Source organism: Corylus avellana, chromosome ca8 (genome assembly GCF_901000735.1).
Source record: "Corylus avellana chromosome ca8, CavTom2PMs-1.0".
Taxonomy (NCBI): domain Eukaryota; kingdom Viridiplantae; phylum Streptophyta; class Magnoliopsida; order Fagales; family Betulaceae; genus Corylus; species Corylus avellana.
Genome location: NC_081548.1, coordinates 15677322 through 15698203, shown reverse-complemented (window position 1 = coordinate 15698203; position 20882 = coordinate 15677322). Strand labels below are relative to the sequence as shown.

The window sequence follows — 20882 nt, the reverse complement described above, 5'->3', positions numbered from 1 at the left end:
GACCACCATGGCAAATGAGGTACTTGGTTTTGACCTTTTAAAAGATTCTTTGACAACTGACCCTCTTTTTGGCCCAATTGTTGATGATGTGTTGTTGGGAAATCTGAGTGATTTTGGGCGGCATAATGGGTTCCTCTTCAAGGGCACTTAACTATGCATTCCTGAGGGTAGTCTCCGGTTGCGAATTATTCAAGAACACCGCAATGAAGGGCACATGGGACGGGACAAAACTTTCCAATTGGTGGCGGAGAAGTTTTATTGGCCAAGTATGAGAAAGGAGCTGGAGAAGTTGGTGCGCTGCTGTAAGGTGTGCCAAGTATCGAAAGGAGCTGCTACAAATGCCGGCTTATAAATGCCACTACCCATTCCGAAGGGCCCATAGACTAACGTGAGCATGGACTTTGTGTTGGGTTGACCTCAGACCCCAAAAGGTAATGATTCCATCTTTGTTGTAGTTGATCGATTCTCTAAAATAGTTCATTTTATTGCGTGTAAAAAGACTGTCGATGCTGTGAACGTGGCGCAATTATATTTTCGAGAGGTATACCGCCTCCATGGCCTTCCATTGTCCATAGTTTCCGACCGCGACATGCGATTCCTTAGACAGTTTTGGCAGTGCTTGTGGCAATTGTCTTACATGAGACTTGATTTTAGTAGTGCTTACCATCCACAAACGGACGGGCAAACGGAAGTTGTTAATCTGTCATGCCCGGGACCCCGCCAGAACCCACCCAGGACTCAACCGGGACTTGGCCGGGACTTGCCCGAGACCCCGTCAGGACCTGCCCTGGACTTGACTGGGACCCCACTGGGACTTGACTGGGACCCGCCCGGGACTTGCCTGAGACCCTCCCGGGACTTACTCGAGACCCCACCGGAACTTGGTCAGAACCCACCCGGGACTTGCTCAGGACCCTACCCGGACCTACCCGGGACTTGATCGGGACCCGCCCGGGACCCGACCAGGCAAGTCTCGGGCGAGCCTTGGGCAGGTCCGGTCAAGTTTCGAATGGGTCCCAACGGGGTCCCAGGCAAGTCTCGGGCGGGTCTCGGTCAAATCCCGACGGGTCCCAAGCGGGTCACGGTCAAGTCTCGAGCGGGTCCCAGTCAGGTCCCGGGCAAGTCCCAGGCAGGTCTGGTCAAGTTCCGAGCGGGTTCTGGGCAAGCCTCGGTCAGGTCCCGAGCAAGACCCCGACGGGTCCCGAGCAAGACCCCGGCGGGTCCCTGTCAGGTCTCAGACGAGTCCTAGGTGGGTCCCACCGACGTCCCGGACAAGTCCCGATCAGGTCCCGGGGGGGTCCCGGCGAGGTCCCAGGCAGGTCCCAGTCAAGTCCTAGGTAGGTCCAGTCAAGTCCCGGGCGGGTCCTGGGCAAGTCCCAGTTAGGTCCTGAGCAAGTCCTCGTCAAGTCCCGAGCAGGTCCCGGTCAAGTCTCGTGAAGGTCCCGGCAAGGTCTCGGTCAAGTCTCAGGTGGGTCCCGGTCAGGTCCAGGGCAAGTCCCAGTCAAGTCCTAGTCAGGGTCCCGGGCAGGTTCCGGTCGGGTCCTGGGCAGGTCTCGGTCAAGTCCCGGGTAGGTCCCAGGGAGTCCTAGGAGGGTCCCGGTCAAGTCCCAGGCAGGTCCAGTCAGGTCTCTGGTGGGTCTCGAGCAAGTCCCAATCAAGTCCCGGGTGGGTCCCGGTCAAGTCTCGGGCAGGTCCTAAGCGAGTCCCGGTCAAGTCCCAGCGAGGTTCTGGGCGGGTCTTGACAAGGTCTATCGATTTAAGAATGAAATGCTCATAGTCGGAAAATGGTTTACGGTTTTTAAAACCGTAAACCATTTTCCGAAATTAAAGAAGAATTTTTTGTCAAAAGGAAAATATTTTCCGTTGACCATTATTTTACGTCAAAGTAAACACCGTAAAATGTAAAAATCATTTTCTGAAAATCATTTTACGTCGAAGTAAACGGAGCCTAATAATGGGTAGGAAAGCTTTCATTAATGGAAAAAGCTAACCTAAATATGAATGACTAAATTCAAGAAAAGAAATTGCTTCGCACACTTTTCGTTGGGCAGAACAATCAAAAAAAAATTAAAAATATATATATATATAGCCGCCCAATAGAATAGTGGAAATAAAACTTGATTTTCCCTTTTCTTTCTGTTTTTTTTTTTTGCAAGCAACTACTAAAGTTACAAGGAGAAGCAACACAATTAATACTTGGCTTTCCCATTAATGAATATATAAGAAAGCACAATTAATTCTAGGATTTCAAATTCCCCTTTTTAAGCTACTTTATATCAAGAGATATCTACCCACATTTGATTTGAGCACAACCAAGTTACACGGGCTTAATGCCCAATCTTCAAATTCTTTGTCTACAAATGGCATTCTACAACAAAAGATTCAAAAGACAAGTTAAAGCCCCATAGAGCAAATTTCTAAATACCCATCCAAGCCGGCTGATAAGATAGTGACCATAAGTTTTTGGATTTTTTTTTTTTTTTTCATATTTTTTTATAATACCCAAATTGCCCCCTTTTCTAAAAAAGAATAGTGAAAAATCCAAAAAATAAAAATAAAAATGTTAAATTAATTTTGGGTCGGTAAGTAATCATATATAGGGGTGGGCAAAAACCCGCCCAACCCGCAAACCCGCCTTGATCTGCCCCAATCTGCTCAAATTTGATGTTTTTTTTTTTTTTTTTTTTTTGGCAGAAACGGGTTGAAATTCTTCTGACCCATGCAGGGTGGCGGGTATGGGGTTGGAAAATTTTTGGACAGCAGGTACCCGCCCCGTGCCACTAAGAACCAAATAAATACGAGAAACCCTACTTCTTTTGTTTTCAGACGTCTTCTCCTCAAGACCTAGCGGCCTCCTGCCACTTCTTCTCCTCAAGACCTAGCCACCTTCGGACATCTCCTCCTCAAGAAACAAAATAACAGATACCTTCAGACGTCTTCTCCTCAAGAAACAACGTAACAGATGATAAGATTTTTTCCTGCGAATTTTTTTGGCTTCTCTAGAGAGCTTGTTTCTCTTACCTGACTCCTTGTGAGTTTTTTCCCTTGTTCCCCCTCTGTTATTGATTCCAATGAAAAAATTACAAAAATGTCATCATATATATATATATATATATATATATAAAGCGGAATCACTCTCAGAAATACCTTAATGCTGCGACATGTAGCGTGAACCCCTTTTTTTTTTAAAGGGTAAACCGGTTTTTTAAGGCATAATTTTTGAACTGGTTTTTTAAGAGTGAACCGGTTTATCACTTAATATTTAGCTTAATTAAATACATTTAATTATATTTCAATAATTTTTCTTATATGTGAATTCAAACATTTAATGCACAATATTAAGTATTATTAATGTCCAAATCAAATAAGGAAACAAATAATACAAATCAAATTATTATGTATTAATATTTTTAGTCACTTTAATATTTTTAATTCAAATTTAGAAAATGTTAGAGAAGACGAATTTTTTTTCTACATATACTTTGTGCATGTAATAATAGATAAATTATAAAATAAGAATTTTTTTTTTATAAACAATAAGCCATTGAAAAACAATTTGATTAATAATAGATTATCTACAAAATAATAAGGCCTACAAAATAAAGATCTCTCAATTATTTCGGATTTTTTTTTCTCTCTCACCAATTTAACTTCTTTTTTTTTTTCTCTCTCTCTCTTCCCATGTCTCTCTCTCAACTCTTCAAATATAACAACCCAAAAAATCAACGTGAAGTAATTTGTATTCTTAATCTTCCATGTGTATGTTTTTTATTTTAGAAAAACTACAACTTTAAGAATTAACTTTGTTTTTTTAAGAGAATAAATTGTTTGGATTTTTAGTGGGCTAATGGAAAATAATAGTTATTTGATTCCGTCTAGGGTTTCTATTTAATTACAACTGTTGCTTTGATTTATCTTTGTGTATCTATGTATAAATTTTTCACGACAGTAAATTGATTATTTTTTTGTTTGTTTCTGCATAAAGTTTCTTTGTATTGAAATATAATAGGTATTACACCAATAAGATTTTGTGTTTTAATTCATTTAAATATTTTATTGGATTTTTTTTTCGTTTTTGTGATTTATTTGGATTTTCTAGCATTTTTTGAAAGTGTTGAAGAAATTTATTTGATTGCATTAAATATTAAGTGAAATATGTGTTTTATTTTGTATTAAAAAGAAGAGAGAAGATTTTGTTTATTTTACTCTGTATTTTATGAAATGATTAGAACTTTATAGGTTTTATTTGTATTGAAATATAATAAGTATCACATCAACAATATCAAAGTTTTCTACTAATTTTTTATTAATATTTTGATAATCAAAATTCAAGTTTTCTTCTTGCTATTTTTTTTTTTTCATATACTTTTCATTAAGTACATGTTTGCAACACTTCAAAAAAAAAAAAGTAAGTGTTCAGGAATGTACCGGTGTACAACATTTAGTATGTATTTTTATTAAAAGAGGTGTGATAAATTTTTGCACACACATATTTTAACTTATAATGAAAAATAAGATGCGATGCATTTAAGATTTTGAAATTAAATTATAATGAAGAATCTCGCGCATAGCACAGGTTATGTGCTAGTTAACATAATACCCGAACCCACCCCGCATACCTGATATCCGGGGGATAAAATCAAATGTAGCCGGGTTGACGGGTTACAATTTTCAAACCCGCATGTTGTGGGTCAGGTGCCAGAAATGAGCAATACCCGGCCCACCCCACGCCCAGCACTAATCATATATTTTCCAGATGGGTTACTGATTTTCTGACCCGACCCAATCGGAAACACAAAAATCATTACCAATACAAAGCCGATTGAAGCCCCCGGCCAGCCCATCAGCTCGTATCTTGCCCAGGATGAAGGTAATGTGCAAATTTTAAGCTTCTCTAACTAAATTAATACAAATGTTCGAATGAACCATGTAGGCACATTGTAAGAACTCAAGTACCATTTTAACTTGCTACTCACAATCTTTTCCTTCTTCTTTTCTTTTTTTTTTCTCAACTCAAAAGGATGAATTTCAAGGCTCTATTGGCGTTTAGTATTCAGAAATGCACCTTGTCATCATCATCTTTTACAAAGACTAACCATAGAAGCGCGGAAATAGTTCCCCCAAAATTTCCTGCTACAGCACTAAAACATTCATGGCCCGAATTACAGGGGAAAAAAAACAATTCACCCATCCCCCAAGGAAGTGGCACTAACAACCTGTTAGTCTCCTGCCAACTCAGGTCACCCTAATTGCTATGCCAGTTGCCCTTGCACTCAAGAATTGTACTTCGGGATCATTCAACCCTAAAAATGTGACAATTTACAACTTCATAAGCTATATGGGAACCAAAGATCGAGCAAACGGGTCAAAAGCAACAATTGCTTCAACCAAAGAATTTAGAGAGTCAAAAATATCTTGCTCATATTGCTGTATAATTGGAGAAAATGTGCAACAAGTTATCAAGAGCTTCAGGGTAGAATTTCCTGGCAAAGAGGTAGCAAGGCCGTTGTACACCATTCCATAAGCAAGCCCATTTTTGCACTTCCTTCTGTTGAAGAAGAAGAAAATAAAAAAGAATGTTATCAGATACTACCCAAACCTATCCACCCGTGAAAATTTTAGTCAGGATTCATTGTATAAAGCATACCTTCTCATCACTCGTTACATGCACACTTACATCAATTGACTGCAGATATTACATCATCAAAGTGTCAATCAAAATCCATATCTCATTGAGATAGCTACAATTTCTATAATGATGTGTTCAAATTGACATGGCAGCAAAACTAGGGTAGTAGATGACTTTCTTTCCCAACCATGATACACAATTATTGGTAGCATGGAAGGATTGTAATGGAGAGATGAACTGATTTCCCCAAGGAATAATACCACAAGAATAATTCTCTGTGATACATGTCTCAACAAGATACACACATGCTCACATGCATGGCTGCTTCATGCAAAATATCGTATAGATCAAGCAGAATCATACCGTAATATTCTTTAGAAGCTCTTCTGTAATATCCTGAGCCTTGTATGATTTTGGGTGCCACTTTCTCTCAGACCAATCAACATGTGTAACTGACCAGTTAGCAATTCCAGCAGGATCGATCATCTGAAAACACAGTCAAAAGATTCAGTCAGAAATGCTAAAAATAAGACAAAGCCAATGATACAACATTGACAGAAATTCTCACATGGAAAAAGGTCGGCAGGTAATGTTCATCAGCAATGCAATTGCGCCCCTCCAAACCTGGCTGTAATAACAAGAATATTGTCATTTAATGTCTATTGGCGCCTTCAACCACATTTACAAAAATTCATAGTTTCAAAGATCCCAGTAAGCATATCTTAACAATGTTTCCTCTAAACATTTATAACTCAGGTACCCAATTATCAAAGTTTAATTGTTTACAGAATAGATGTTGCCGAGGAATTAGAAGAAAAAAAGTAGTGGGGAGATATCAGGTACCTCACAATATTTTACAAGTCAATGCAATGAGCAAAATTATGAAGCCCAATCAAACAATAAAAACAAATGTAGATCCAAACATACAAGTGTGAAAAGAAATAAAACAAGATATAGTACAAAATTGTCTTCTCTAACAATTTGCCTTACAAATCAGAACGATCTAATGCAATTCCAAGTTTCCTAAAGTTCAAACTTCAAGATCAGCAAAAGAACAAATGTTAGCCCAATTGGCAGAGATTTGGCTAATTAATATTTCCTTTTATTCAAGTATGATAATGAAATGATACATGGTACAAGCTGGTCTATAACTCAGATTGTATTAAAAATTTATACAAATATCAAAATCCTCTACACTTCCTGTGCAAATCGTGAGCAACAAATACTGTTCTTAGTTCATCTATTGCGCCAAAGGCTAACATATAAAAGCATGAAACTATAAACACTGACAACATAGCTAGAAACCACTTTAAGTAATAAAGCTTAAATGTTAATCAACTTTCTATTTGTGACATACTGGTGTCCTAGTGTCATCGAAGGAGACATGCACTTAATAAGTCCTAAAAGCAGCATCCATTTATCAAAATGAGAAGGCCCTTCATCGTATCAATGGATCATAGGAAGAAGGGCCATAAATTGGTCGATAAAAATAATAAATAAATAAAGGGCATGAGAACGTACCATAGCAGGTTTGAGATAAAGAAAGAAGAAAAAAAAACAACAAACTAACAAACAAAGAAGTGAACAAAACTGGTTTAGATAGGTCCCTACGCACCGGTGACAAAGCGTAGAGGTCACTTTAGCTTGTTGTACCAGAGTGGTGTACGCTATTTGATTACATGGCATTAAGACATTAACATACTGAAGTTGTTTTTTGATAAGTGACATTAACATACTGAAGTTATACAAGCCCCGCAGAATTTAGGTAGGTCTGGAAGATATGCTTATCATGTAGACTTTAACAGCTTGCTTATGCTCAACATCATCAATAGAAACATCAGATGCATTGGAGCCCACTATCTAAAACAAAAATAACCTCCCTCAAGTTTCTCATACACACACACACAAACACACAGAAACATACACCAAGAAAAGAAAAGTGTTGTGAACCAAGCATTATGGCCACTGATTCAGGTAACTTTCCCAGAATAATTCCGCCATTGACCAGGTAAGATACAATTCTGATTGTTAAACCACTCATTAGTTTCCCAAATATCAATGATAAAGTCATGATACATAAATCTATTTGCTTCTGTAGAACAACCAAGGGAATGTCTAACTTGAGTAAATAGGTCTCACTTGCAAGCCTTTTTCTCTTCCAACCCCACAAACCCTATCAACTGTATGATAGAAACTTTGAGGAATGGGAAAGGACGTTGGGACAAATTGCATCTTTTTTCTACAAAACATTGTATCTTTGGACGGTGGCTTATGTGTCTCCTCTAACAATTGGTTATAGTGATTTCCTTGTTCATTTTGTTTTTTCTAGTTAGGTGGATCATTTTTGTATACTTCGAGTGTACTTAGGAGCGCCTTACGCTTTCAATGAGATTGGTTTATCACTTATCAAAAAAATCTGTATGGAGAAGAACACTTAATTATAAAGCCAGTAAACTGGTGAGCTTGACTGAGAATTACTTTTATTGTTTGCAAATGATCCCTGTACAACAGTTGCATGAAATAAACTAACACTGAAATTCCAACACTTATTATGATTCTGCATGACTTCAGATAATGTTGAATATAAAACATAATACTTGAATGATGCCAAAAACGTTTCTTGCACATATTGAAAATCTTTCTAGCATATGCCTTGCTAGTCAAAAAATTTTCCATGTGGTTTCAAATAAGATGAGAGAATAAGATATAAAAATACTTAAGGGCAGAAGATGTGATGATGATATTGGAACCAATAAACCATCAAAGTTTCAAATTTGTGTTATAAAATCTAAATTTTCGTAAGGTACAACTAGAGGCCAATGGCACAATACAAACAAGCATCTTTTAGAGTGTGCACAAAACAAACAGTATCAAGAAGAAAACATTGTGCATAACATACACATGTATCTCCATTACTAAAATTAATTTTCAGGAAAACACATACAGCAATATTAAATTTTCTGAAACCACAAAGAAGATAGAAAATGTCACATGAAATTCACCTTGCAGTAATCCCGGAATTTAGAGTAGTAAAGATAGTCAGCCATAACTATCACAGCATGCTGCCGCTTCATTGAAAACCACTGAACAGAAATCAAAGCATTAATAGTTACCTATACATGATATTAAAAGAGGCTTAAATTCTAGAGGTGCTGCATGTTTGGTATCTCTAAGCCAAGAAACCTTTCATCGCCACTAACCCTGTCCTAAATATTTTTGGTGAAAAAGGGTAAAGCTCTTACAGCAGGATGCAACAATGCATCACCTATTATGTCATTGGTTTGAATTCAAAAACCAAAATCTAGAAAAACCAGCCATGAGATAATTTGTCAAAAGAACTGTTGAAGTATTAATGAGGCCATACTTATAGCTTGTGCTATTGCTCTACTGGTAACGCATGTTCAATTAACAAATTTTAAAAGCTATGGAAAGACGGCAATGTTTATTCAATTTGTACCCCATCTAGAAAAGGGCTGCTGACTAGTATATCAACTGCGTGGTTAGTCTAAGTAACTGTCCTTACAGCAATATACACACACAGTATTCTACGCATTGCAAACTATACCCCCACCCTCATCATCATCATCTTAGTCAAAATATACCTGTGCACCCTTTCTAAAGTCTTTCTTCTCAATTTCAGGTAACATGTGTTCTGAATACCTGCCATTTCCATGTGGACCAGGATCCTGAAAGCTGGGGGGGAGGAAAGAGGAAAAGGAAAGGAGTGAATCAACAAGATCCAAATCAATTCTACAAGATGAAGAATTTCAAATTTGAAGAAAGCTATAAATTCCAAAAGATGAAGAATTTCAAAATGGAATGCCTACTCCTATCCTTACAATAATCCATTTTAGAAAAAAGCTTTCACTTACCAGTCAACATAGCTGACATTCGTATGCATCAGATAGTCGTAGATATAGTCAAAATTGTGCAACGGTACACAACTGTGATGCCAGAAAGATTTCAGCAGAAATTGATAACGGCAAGTAATTACAATTAGTAGGGGAAAAAAAGAAAGCCAAGTAATCCTACAATCTCATCACCTATCAGAAAGTAAAAGAAAATGCTGGTTATCAAGATCTTGGAGAGCATTTGCCAATAATCGTCTCTCTGCATCAACCATTGAAATTTTCCCCCATATGACCTGCAAAATTGATCAAGCAACTAATCTTATTAATTTAGCTGCACACCAATCACAATCTCATTAACCCAGAAAAATAATAATAATAATAATAGCTACAAAATACTTTAACAACAACTGCTTATGCAAATCAATATATGATTTTTACAAACAATTAAATTATCAAAAGAATTATCCATCAAAGAAGCATTAGAACTTTTTGCTAACTATATTATGTAGACTTTAAGAAATACATTTCAGGAGGGAGGAAAAAAACAGAGTTCCTACGGTTCAAGGTTTCTTTTTTATAAGTAATCAAAAATTCATTGCAACCGTTCAAGTGACGAGTGTTATCCTCAACTAATGTCAACATTCACTTCAATAATTATTCTGTGTGGAGTATAATTATCATTATTTCAACAATTTTTATGCAGTGCAATCAAATGAGACAGTAGTTCTTTTACTTTTTTTGAGATAGGCAAACAAAACTTACCCAACCATGTGGGATTGGATCTATGAGTTCATCCTCCACCCCTGTTAGTGGTGGAAGGAGATGCACTTTGATCGAAAGACCACTGGCTAGTAGATGTGTATATAGTTATTAGATGGAATTAGTTTGGTTAATTTTGAACTTAAGTAAATTTGCTAGAACTTTAGAATTCTTTCTTGGTTTATAATTTAGGTACCACAAAACAATAGATAACAGGCACAGATTGCTTTAAGGTTGACAAGTAAAAACAAGACTAAAGCATGCTACAAAGAGGCCCAGAAGCTTGGGCCATCTAAGCTTTTCCGCCTTGCTCAACTTGCCCTGTCTTCCAGAGCGAGGGGACTGCCACCAAATAATTAATTTCAAATCTTAGATATAGGATGCAGCATACATCTCAGACGCACTTACACAGCTTTTTCACAAAGAAGATATGGAAATATAAACTGTTTATTAGAAGTCCTTGATTCATTTAAAAATTATACATCTTACCAGAAATAGAAAATTCAAGAAATTAAAGAAACTAGAACAGATACAAGGCAAGCTGAGCTTTTCCCTGACACAATTCACATTGGTTTGCTTTATTTGCTTTATTCTTAAATCATGTGATTGAAGATCAAGCTAGGTCGGTTCAGTTCAAGGACTAGTCAAAAACTGACGAAACCCAAATAAGTTGCACCCCTTGCATGACTTATGCTACGAAGAATGCTTCAGCCATAAAAATTGGACCTACTAATTGTTTCTGTATATTTTTCAGTTTTGACAAGTACAAGTTTTAAAGCAAGACTTATATATTTAGAAGGTTGCCTTACAAGTCTTTTAGGGTTAAAACGTCTTTGATTTGAGTATAGGGGTTTAAATTATAAGAGCTTCGGTACTCAGTGTCAAAATTCTAATTTTATTAAAATCCTGCACAGAATCTAAAGTTATGCATTTAGCATATTCCAAGGCTTCCTTACAGTTTCTCAGAGTTCTAGGAGCATTTACTTGAGTTACAACTTAGTCCTTTGGGTAGTTGGTGCATAGAAAAGCAAGATCAATGCAATGAGGCTGTCCCCCACATACAAAAGCTCATGTCACCTAAGTAGCTTGGACACTTTAACAATGAAGCCATCATATCTTGCCCAAATCAGTCAACAGGAATTTCTTGAGTATATTGACAATCGAGCATAAACCTTTTTATTTTGGTAAAAATACCAAAACTTGTTGGACACTACTAGACATGTATGAAACTTCTTGACCATATCCTAATCTTTTAGGATTTTTCATATTGACGCTATATATAACATATCACACACATTTCCTCTATCTATTTTAGTGAATCAAAGGTCTTGAAAGTCTTGGTAGATCGAATTTAGTTACAGCACATCACTCCCACTTGATAAGTTTCCAATAAAGCAATTAGAGAACCATGACCTACCCATCTTCATTGGCCACCTATACAAAATAATTCACATCAAAACCAAGTTAGAAACTTATGCTTATGCATAACTTTCTAAGCAATTGAAGTCCTGGTTTTCCTATGGATGCATGATTTCTATTCCCACAATAGAACAAGAAAAAATCCAGCTATCACTGCAAGAAAAGGGGATCTTATAAAATTCTTCCACAAACAGAAAAAAGAACAAAAAAATTGTAGAATGATTGCAACAAAGTTTTGTTAAAACACATATCACAGTATAATACTTCTAATGACTGTAAACTGAGATTGCATTTTGAAACTAAATTTGTGAACCTGATCGCTGTGTACGTCTCGATTAGAAAAGTAACGGCTGACATGTACAGGTTTGTCCTTGGATGAATGCACATAAACGGAAAATTTGCCATCGTGACCCTGCCAAAAAAATGGAAATCTTTAGCGAAATATAATGTATATATTAAAAATGATAGTCTGAGAAGTAAAGGATCAATCAATAACAGGTACCACATGCATTACCATATCTTAGAATTTAGTATCATATCCTAGAATGTGTTTCATAGGCCAACTCCCAATGAATCAACAGAATTGCACTATATAAGGGCAAACAATAGACATGATGGATAATTTTGACGTCCACAAATAAGGCATTTGTCATCATTAATAGACATGTCTACCATGCACATAATGTTGTCCATTAAAAACTGAAAAGTTGAAGATCTAAAAAGGAAAGAGACAGAAGCAGCAGAAGCTCCATCCATTTTAGTGGAAGTCATTCAGAACCAAAGCATCATGTGAATCCACTATTTGCAGTTTACTAGTTCAGAAAAGCAATAGTTGACAGAAGTCAAAATCAACAGAAAAAAAAAAAAAAAAAAATGCAAGATATGCATGGTTCGGACGAAAGTAAGAAAGAAACAATTCATAATCAAGAAGCATATCTATTTCTCAGGCCAACCAAGAGAAAAAATAAGAAATAGAATCTTACATGGAAAAACTTATCCCACAGCTTCTCAAAAGGCAATGAACCCCGAGTCAAGAACATGAAGGCAAGTTTAGAATTATGGGATTGAATAGGAGGTCTGTTCAGAATATCTTTAATCACAACATGAGACGCAAGTTCTTCATCAGTATATTCTCGTGCGGGAGCAGGTGGAAGCCAATAAGAACTTTCGGGGCAAGTTCTAGAAGAAAATATGTAACATGCAGCACTGCTCTGGGGTGGATACATATAAGCACAAATTAAAAACACTGTGACCAACGAAACCAAGACAATAATCCACATAGGCCTCTTCATAGGAGGACGATGGCGAGCAACAGGCAAGATCTGCATATCACCCATGCCTACACGCCACGGCTGACCTGTCTTCATCTAGAAGAAATGCATCATAACTTCATCTCCAAGCGAGGCCTGTCTCGTCTTTTGTCCCCATCAATCACAGTACTCTTTTTTTTAAGGAATTAGTATTTAATAGCCTTCTAGAGAACCCTCAACTGCTTGATTAAGATGAATCTGAAATTGGAATGCAAACCCATTAGCAGGTCAAATAAATATTATAAATGCATTGCCTTCCTACTGACCCTATTTGATAGAAGAATGTCCTAAAGTCAAAACACATACGCACAGACACAAACAAAGATATACAGATCACATAATTTCAAGGGAAGCAGCATTAAAACGCTAAGTTCTACAACGTGGTAGAGTTTGAAGAAACAGAGACAGAGCACATAATCTAACAACAGCTCGCTCAACATTAGAAAAGAAAAATAAATATTAACCTAATTTGCCCGTTTGAAGAGCCATAGACTCTATACTCCTAAGCATCTATTACGGAATCTTTTAATTCGTCCATCAAAAAGGGGAAGGGGGGGAGAGACAGAGATAAAGAGGGTTGCTTGATCAAGTCCCCAGCCCAAAAATTTTCACAGGGAAACAGTAATAAAACCAAATGACAACCAAGATCATAAATCGAACTCATACGAACCAATTAAAGCTTAAAATCGGATGCTTAGAAGAGAAAGTTAAGTAAATTAATAAAACAAAAAAGTAGGTTTGCCAATAATTCTTGGGCTAAAAAAGAGGAGCAATGTTAAAGCACCCAACTAAAACGCCATAACAGACTCGGCCAAGCAGTACCATATCAAAAAAACCATATTCAAGATCAAAGTATTTTCTCTCTTTTTGTCCTCTCTTTTCTAACCGTTTCTCATCAACCAAACAGAGTAAAAGTGCATACATTTGAAGCAATTGAAAATTAAAATTCCAAAACAGAAAACGTGATATGGGGAAAAAAAAAATTGTATAAACAAAAGAACAAAACAAGAAAAGGTTAATGATTAAGCAAACCCTTTAAATTCCAAGTTGCGAAGCAGACCAACGACTTGAACAAACCAATACTCCCATTTCTATACGTATATATAACAAAATCCAACGCTCACGTTGAAAAAGTCAAACCCAAATTCAACCTACCCCAAAAAACAAAGACTCGCTCAAATCCAAAATGCGCACTCTATCGCACCTTAGTCAACCCCCCAAAATTTCCCCATACACGCCGTTTGATTGCCGAGAAAACCCATGAACGTAATTACAAAAAAAACCTTCCGGATTGTAAATTAACAGCGAAAACAACTCATCTAAATCCCTCCCTCCGGAAAATAATAGATTACCTGGAAAGTAAACGAGCTAAATCGAGCTCACTGAGATCCCCAATCCACGCAAATCTGGACCCTCGGTTCAAAGATCTAGTGGCTGAAGCTTTTGGGTAATGGCTTTTCAAGATCTAGGGCACGAAACAATGACCAAGAATCAGACCAAGACTCGCTGAGAGAGAGAGAAAGAGAGAGTTTTCTATGTATATATATACACATATATCTATATATGGTGTATTGTGAATATGTGTTCGATTTTGGTTTGATCCCTTAGACGATTCGTTTACGCTTGTTTCGCCCTATCAAATTCTCTGGCCAGACGAGAGAGAGAGTGTGGAGGAAACGGGGCACTGATCCCTTGTGCTTCTGCTTGTGCTCCCCCAAACAAAATAAGCCATTTTAGCAGGCGATTTATTTATTTTATTTTATATGCCTTAACAGCATTTGTAGCGCGTGTGAGCGTCTCCTTCCTCCACCACCAACAAGAAATGGTCCAATTTGCTTGGCCAAATGGCTACTCTCTTCTGTTTAAAAGTCAAATGTGAAATATATTTCTTATACTTGTCTCTTGGATTAAACTTTGGGGTAATAATTTACTTTAGTTATCAATTTTTTAAAAATATTTTCAGTATCCTCACTATTTTAGTTATTTATTTTTACTATTCTATTTAAATATTATTTTTTAACCATTTTTTTATTATTTCTCTAACATTTTATATTTTTGAATATTTGTCTTTTTCTCAATAGTCATATTTATGAATTTTTTTTTTCTCCTAACGGTTATATTTTAAACAATTTTTATTTTCCTAACAGCTTTATTTAAAAAAAAAAAAAAAATTGTCATATGCTTTCAATATAAATAAGATGGTTTCCTCTCCAATTATCATTCACCTCAACTAAGGGAGAGGAATGAAGTTTTACTTGGTAATTACTGTTCACTCACCAAAGGAAAACCCACTAATTTGGTAAGTTTATTATGAGCATTTTTGTGACTTTGAATGATTTGACTCACCAAAATAGCTATTTGGTGAGTGCACCAGGCAAGGGCGGACCTGCTTGTTTCGTCCCCTTATTAATTCTAAAATCCTTCTTAAAATATACGTTTTTTTATAATTTTTTTCCCACCAAAATAATTTTTTTGTCCCTCTTCTAGCTTGAAAAGCTGAAAATGTCCCTCTAGAACTTTTAGAGAAAAGTTTACATACCCTTATTAAATTACCACCCAATTAATAATGTGTCCCCCAAACTACCAAAAATTATCAATGTTTCCCCCAATGACAAAATTACCCTTAGTAAAATAAAAACAAAAACAACTAAAACTTCTAGAAAAAAGAAAATAAAAATAAAAATAAACCTTTTATAAGAAAAAAAAATTTAAAAAATCGTTTTTTTTTTAAAAAAAATTATGTTTTATAAAATAAAATATATATATTCGTTTAAAAAAATAAAAATTAAAAAAAAAATTATATGGTTTAGAAGAAAAAAAAAATTAATTAAAATTTTCGTTTTAAAAAAAAAAAAAAATCGAATTTATAGGGATATTTTTCTCTTATTAAGAAATATTTATGAGTATTTTTATCTTTTTGCTAACCTTCGGAAACATTGACAATGTTTTAGTAGTTTGAAAGGGACATTGTCATAATTGAAAGTTTAGATAAGACATTTTTTATAATTTTGTCCATTAATATTTTTGCCCCATGTTCAAATTTTTTAGAGGTAATTACATTTTTTCCCTATGAACTATAACGCATTATCACTTTGCCCCCATGAACTGACAATTATATTGCCCGACCCTATCAAACTACCATTTTGTGGCCAAAACCCTCATTCCGTCAGTCAAAGGTGTTAATTCAAACGGTCAACCCGTCACGTACGCCCTACATGCCATCTTGAAATGACAATGCATTATAGTTGATGAGGGAAAAGGTGGGATAGAAAATTTCAAGATGGCATGTGGGGGCCGCACATGACGGGTTAATCATCTGAATTAACGTCTTTGACTGATGAAAGTGTGGTTTTGAACACAAAATGTAGTTTGATAGGGTTGTCAGTTCATGGGGGAAAAGTGATAATGCGTTGTAGTTGATGGGAGAAAAGGTAATTACCCCAATTTTTTTATTTTACTTATGCTCCTCTTCTAATCTAGAAAACTAAAAATGTCCCCATTCATGAGTCCAGACTCCAGTTCGCTAAATTTATATAAATGATTTCGTTTCTTGTAAGCTCCCCTTATTAGTTCAAATTCCTCTTCCCTCGTGTTAGAGACACAATAGGATAAGAAAACACTGAGTTAATAATTCATTCAAGAATTCTTCTTGCAGCTGAATTAAGGGTTACATTTATAGGAAACTAATTGAATTTGTACAAGAAATGTAATCCATATTATTAACCTACTAATTTAGAATTGCCTTTTGTAGAAAAATAACTATTGTGGATCTTTTATTGATGGAATAAAATTCTTGAAGATTGATGCCTCCTCATGTTTATTATTCAACCTCCATATATGATGTCCTCCATTACCTGCCTTTCCATGTTTATTATTCTACCTCCATATATGCTACCCCCCATTACCTCTTGCCTTTAGGAGAATCTTAACATCCTCTCCTTGTGGTCATCTAAAAAACAAAAATTTTGTCCTCCCACACTAAAAATCTTAGTTCTCCCTTGTATTAGGGAATACTCTTAAACGGGTCAAACCTTTCAATCCTAACCTGCTAAAATCGTATTGAATCTTTAGATACATCCTCCAAATCCAATAAGAAAGAAGAGTTTGATTTTAAGTACATTCTTTAATACAAAATAGCTAGCTCTATTCATAATGCCTTGCCACATATAATTTGTGGCACGTTACAAATTTTTTGGCTCGCATGTAGTAAAAAAATCATTGAAAAAGTTTTTTAGATAGGAATAAGTTAAATATGCCTGGAATGGTGATTATAACTTCACAGTTCCTTATTAAATCTTTACCTTTTATATTTTATGGCTAGGCCACGGGTTCATTAATGTTGTAAATTATAGTATGAAATTCTTCATATGGTGAATTACCATATATATGTTTTTTCTCATTAAAAATGGAACTCATTTGGGAACCATATGAAGAGTTATTATTTCTCACTTCAATATGAACAATTTGTTCCATGGCTCATGGAACTTTAATAACATATCAAACAAATATTAAAATCCAGATGTATTTACATTAATGTGTCTCTTTAGAGTGCATTTGATTTTCTCAATGAAATGAAATTATTACATTTTGTGTTCCATTTCTCTTGAAGGCAAAAACACATACTTTTATAAATGGCGTTGTCCAGAAATAGGAATCATTTGTGTTGTAGATGTATTTATGTATTTATATAAGTTCGTTCTATAAAACATAAAATTGACATAATATACTATAACTTACAAGATCTTAACTATCATGAATTTCACAATAAATTAATAAAATAAACATACCAGAATCTATTGCTTCTTTTAATTCTTCTTTGAAAACATAAACACCAAAAATCGATTTCTCTCGCTTGACCCACTTAAGGTACACGAAGATGATGAAAATTGCGTACATTTATAGGGCAAAGAGAGGACCGGTTTCCTTTATTCCTTTATAACTCAACTTCCCATCAAAGTAAAAGTTAATTCAATAGGAAACCACTTCTCTTAATTAATTAACCAATAGTTTATTAAGGATTATGATTAAATCTCATAACTTAAGGAGTCTAATAAATACTCATATGTGCCATGTTATGTGGGACATTAAATTCTTACATTCTCCCACTTTGCCCATATGACTAATATTGTTTTAGACTCAATGAGGTTAACATTAGGTACACAAAATTTTAATCCATCCTTACTTTAATTTGGTAATCCTAAATACCATAATTAAACAAGCCACTAATGTGAGTCATGTCAGTTGTACATCAAAATATGACATAGTTCCTTCAATGTACCACAACACTAGCAACTTGTTCAATCATGGTTCATAAATGAGAAGTGTCTAAAAATGATCCACAAAAATGTCTTTTTTCAAAGACTATCCCTGTTGTCATTCATCAAATCTTATATGTACGTACAAAATGGAAAATAGGAAAATCAGAAGCATATTTAATGAGATCTCAAAAGATGTCTAATAATATAAATAAACATTATGCAATCCATAAACATTATGAGCATTATGGGTTACAATCAAAACTCATTATGTTAACATATTCCTTAAATGTCTTTGTTAGTAACCCTTTAATGGATCTACAATCATGAGCTCTTTATTAATATGTTCCATAGACACTCGTCGTTTCTGAATTTTCTCCTTAATGACAAAATATTTAAGCTTCATATGCTTATAGCATCTTTAGAATATTTGTCGTTCTTCGAGAAAAATATAAATGCAGAATTATCACAATAAATTCTCAACGACTTGGCGTTAGTGTCGACAACTCCAAGTCCTAAGATAAAGTTCTGCAACCATAATAAATGAAATGTGGCCTCAAAGCATGCCACAAATTCAATAGAGTCTGAATTAGAGTAATCAATCATCTCTAAATAATCAAACCTCTTAAAAATGAGCATAAAATCTTTTAATCCTCCCAAGTATCTCATCAATTCTTTGCAACTTTCTAATGATTCATTTTAGGATCATTTTGGTATCTGCCCAACATACCAACTGCAAAATTGATGTCTAGTCTAATGCAAGTCTGTGCATACATCAAGTTTCTTACAATAGAAGCGTAAGACTTCCATCATTTTTCGACATTGCATAAAACTAAACTTATCCTTTTTTCTTTTTCTTTTTTTAATGAATTTGAGCAACACTAGCTGAATATTTCTCCATGCCAAATCTCTCTAAAACTTTTTCAATATATCGTTATTGAGACAACCCTAACAAACTACGTGATCAATCTCAAAATATTTACATTCCTATCACATAGGTTGCCTCACGCATATCTTTCATTTCAAAGTTCTTAGAAAGAAATTCATTGGAACCAAGATCACTACTGGCAAGCAATACGTCATCAATTAGAAACTAAAACTTGCTCCCACTAACCTAAGGAGTCTCATAACTTAAGGAGTCTAATAAATACTCATATATGCCATGTCATGTGGGACATTAAATTCTTACACGTTCCCCCACATTTAAAATCCTGATTTTGTCTATGTTCATAGAATATTACAGAACATGACAGTCTCATCCTACTGCAAACCAGATCACTAACCAAACCTCTTAACCAAATTGCTTATCTTAACTGCCTGTACCACTACTATATACTTTGTTTCCATGATAGACAAATAAATTGTCGAATGTAATGTCACTTTCCAACTAATGGCATACCCCAAGAGAGTAAAAACATAACGTGTTAGAGATCTTCACTTAACCAAACAATGTCATTGATAGTCTCTAACATGTTTTTAGTAGGAATAAGTACGCCATCCTCATAAAGCAACAAATAGACAAACAACACTCTAACAATTGCTTGTAGTACACATAGTTGTCATAATTACTTATGGTGTTACCATGACCGATCATAAAGTTGTCAAAGGACTTGTACTACTACCTTGGAGATTGTTTCAAGTCATAGAGCGATCTCCTCAAGCAACAGACACGATCTTCTTTACCTTCAACAATGAAACCCCTCTAGCTTATACATGTAGATGGTTTCTTCGAGCTCACGATGTAGAAAAGCCATTTCTTACATCAAGTTGTTCAAGCTCCAAATAAAATAGAGCAACCATGGCAAGCAAAATGCAAATAGAGCTATGTTTATCACACGATAGAAAACTTCATCAAAGTTCACATATTCCCTTTGACTATAGCCCTTTGCCACCAAACGTGCCTTGAACTTATCATCCTCAACCCTCAAGATCCATTCATTTTTCTTAAAAACCCATTTGCAACCAACAATCTTAATGCCCTTAGGCAATTTCACCAATTCCAAATATGATTTACATGAAGAGACTAAATTCCTCATTCATGGCAACAATTTATTGTGCAGACTTACTACTTGTTACAATTTTTCAATAAGTGAAAGGCTTCTACACTCTAGTATTGACGTAGCGTAAGATTAAGGTAATTAATCAAAGAGCAATGTCTTTGATTTTGCAATGAGAAGCGTCTCATCTTCTACCTAAAAAGATAAAAACAAGCCTGTAGGCTAAAAAAAAGATAAAACTCCGTAGAGTATTTGAGAGAAACTTCTCTGATTTGATAACAATTCAATGAATGAGTTCTACATAATAAGCTAGCCTATTTATAGAAGAGAAATACTTGTAGAGAAAGTAAACATAATCCTAGTAGTAATAGTAAACCTAATCCCAATTAAGGAAACAAAAATAATTAAAGCGAATTTAATCCTAATAAGGAAAGGAAAATAATTAAATTAAAATCTAATTGTAATAAAGAAAGAAAATAAAGTCCTAATCAAATTAAATATTTTACAAATAAAATCATAATATAAAATTGACAATCAACGGGAATCGTAACAATCTTTCCTTTTGTACTTCCATTATCTGAGAAAGGGTAAAATTCTAATCAAGCGACGTTGCTCCAATATTATTTGTGATATTTTTCATGTTTTCGTTTTTACCAAAAATA

At 35.2% G+C, this 20882-nt stretch overlaps 1 protein-coding gene across 1 annotated transcript; it reads right to left on the bottom strand.

Annotated features, from left to right (window-relative positions):
- Positions 1-5022: 5022 nt before the first annotated feature.
- Positions 5023-14746, bottom strand: LOC132189672 (glycosyltransferase BC10). Its single transcript, XM_059604435.1, has 11 exons — positions 14321-14746; positions 12642-13166; positions 11972-12070; positions 9673-9773; positions 9502-9573; positions 9232-9322; positions 8632-8712; positions 6198-6257; positions 5993-6115; positions 5648-5686; positions 5023-5548 (listed from the first exon to the last, which is right to left on the bottom strand). Exons 2-11 carry the CDS (start codon positions 13023-13025, stop codon positions 5420-5422), a joined length of 1179 nt encoding a protein of 392 aa, XP_059460418.1. The 5' UTR covers positions 13026-13166; positions 14321-14746; the 3' UTR covers positions 5023-5419.
- Positions 14747-20882: the final 6136 nt, after the last annotated feature.

Excerpts from the sequence above, each read along its gene's own strand:
- LOC132189672 (XM_059604435.1), bottom strand. The coding sequence starts at position 13,025 with ATGAAGACAGGTCAGCCGTGGCGTGTAGGCATGGGTGATATGCAGATC. Across the intron at positions 12,071-12,641 it reads TGTGGGATAAGTTTTTCCAT|GGTCACGATGGCAAATTTTC; the intron begins GTAAGATTCTAT and ends TTTTTTTGGCAG. Across the intron at positions 9,574-9,672 it reads TTTCTTTTACTTTCTGATAG|TTGTGTACCGTTGCACAATT; the intron begins GTGATGAGATTG and ends CTGGCATCACAG.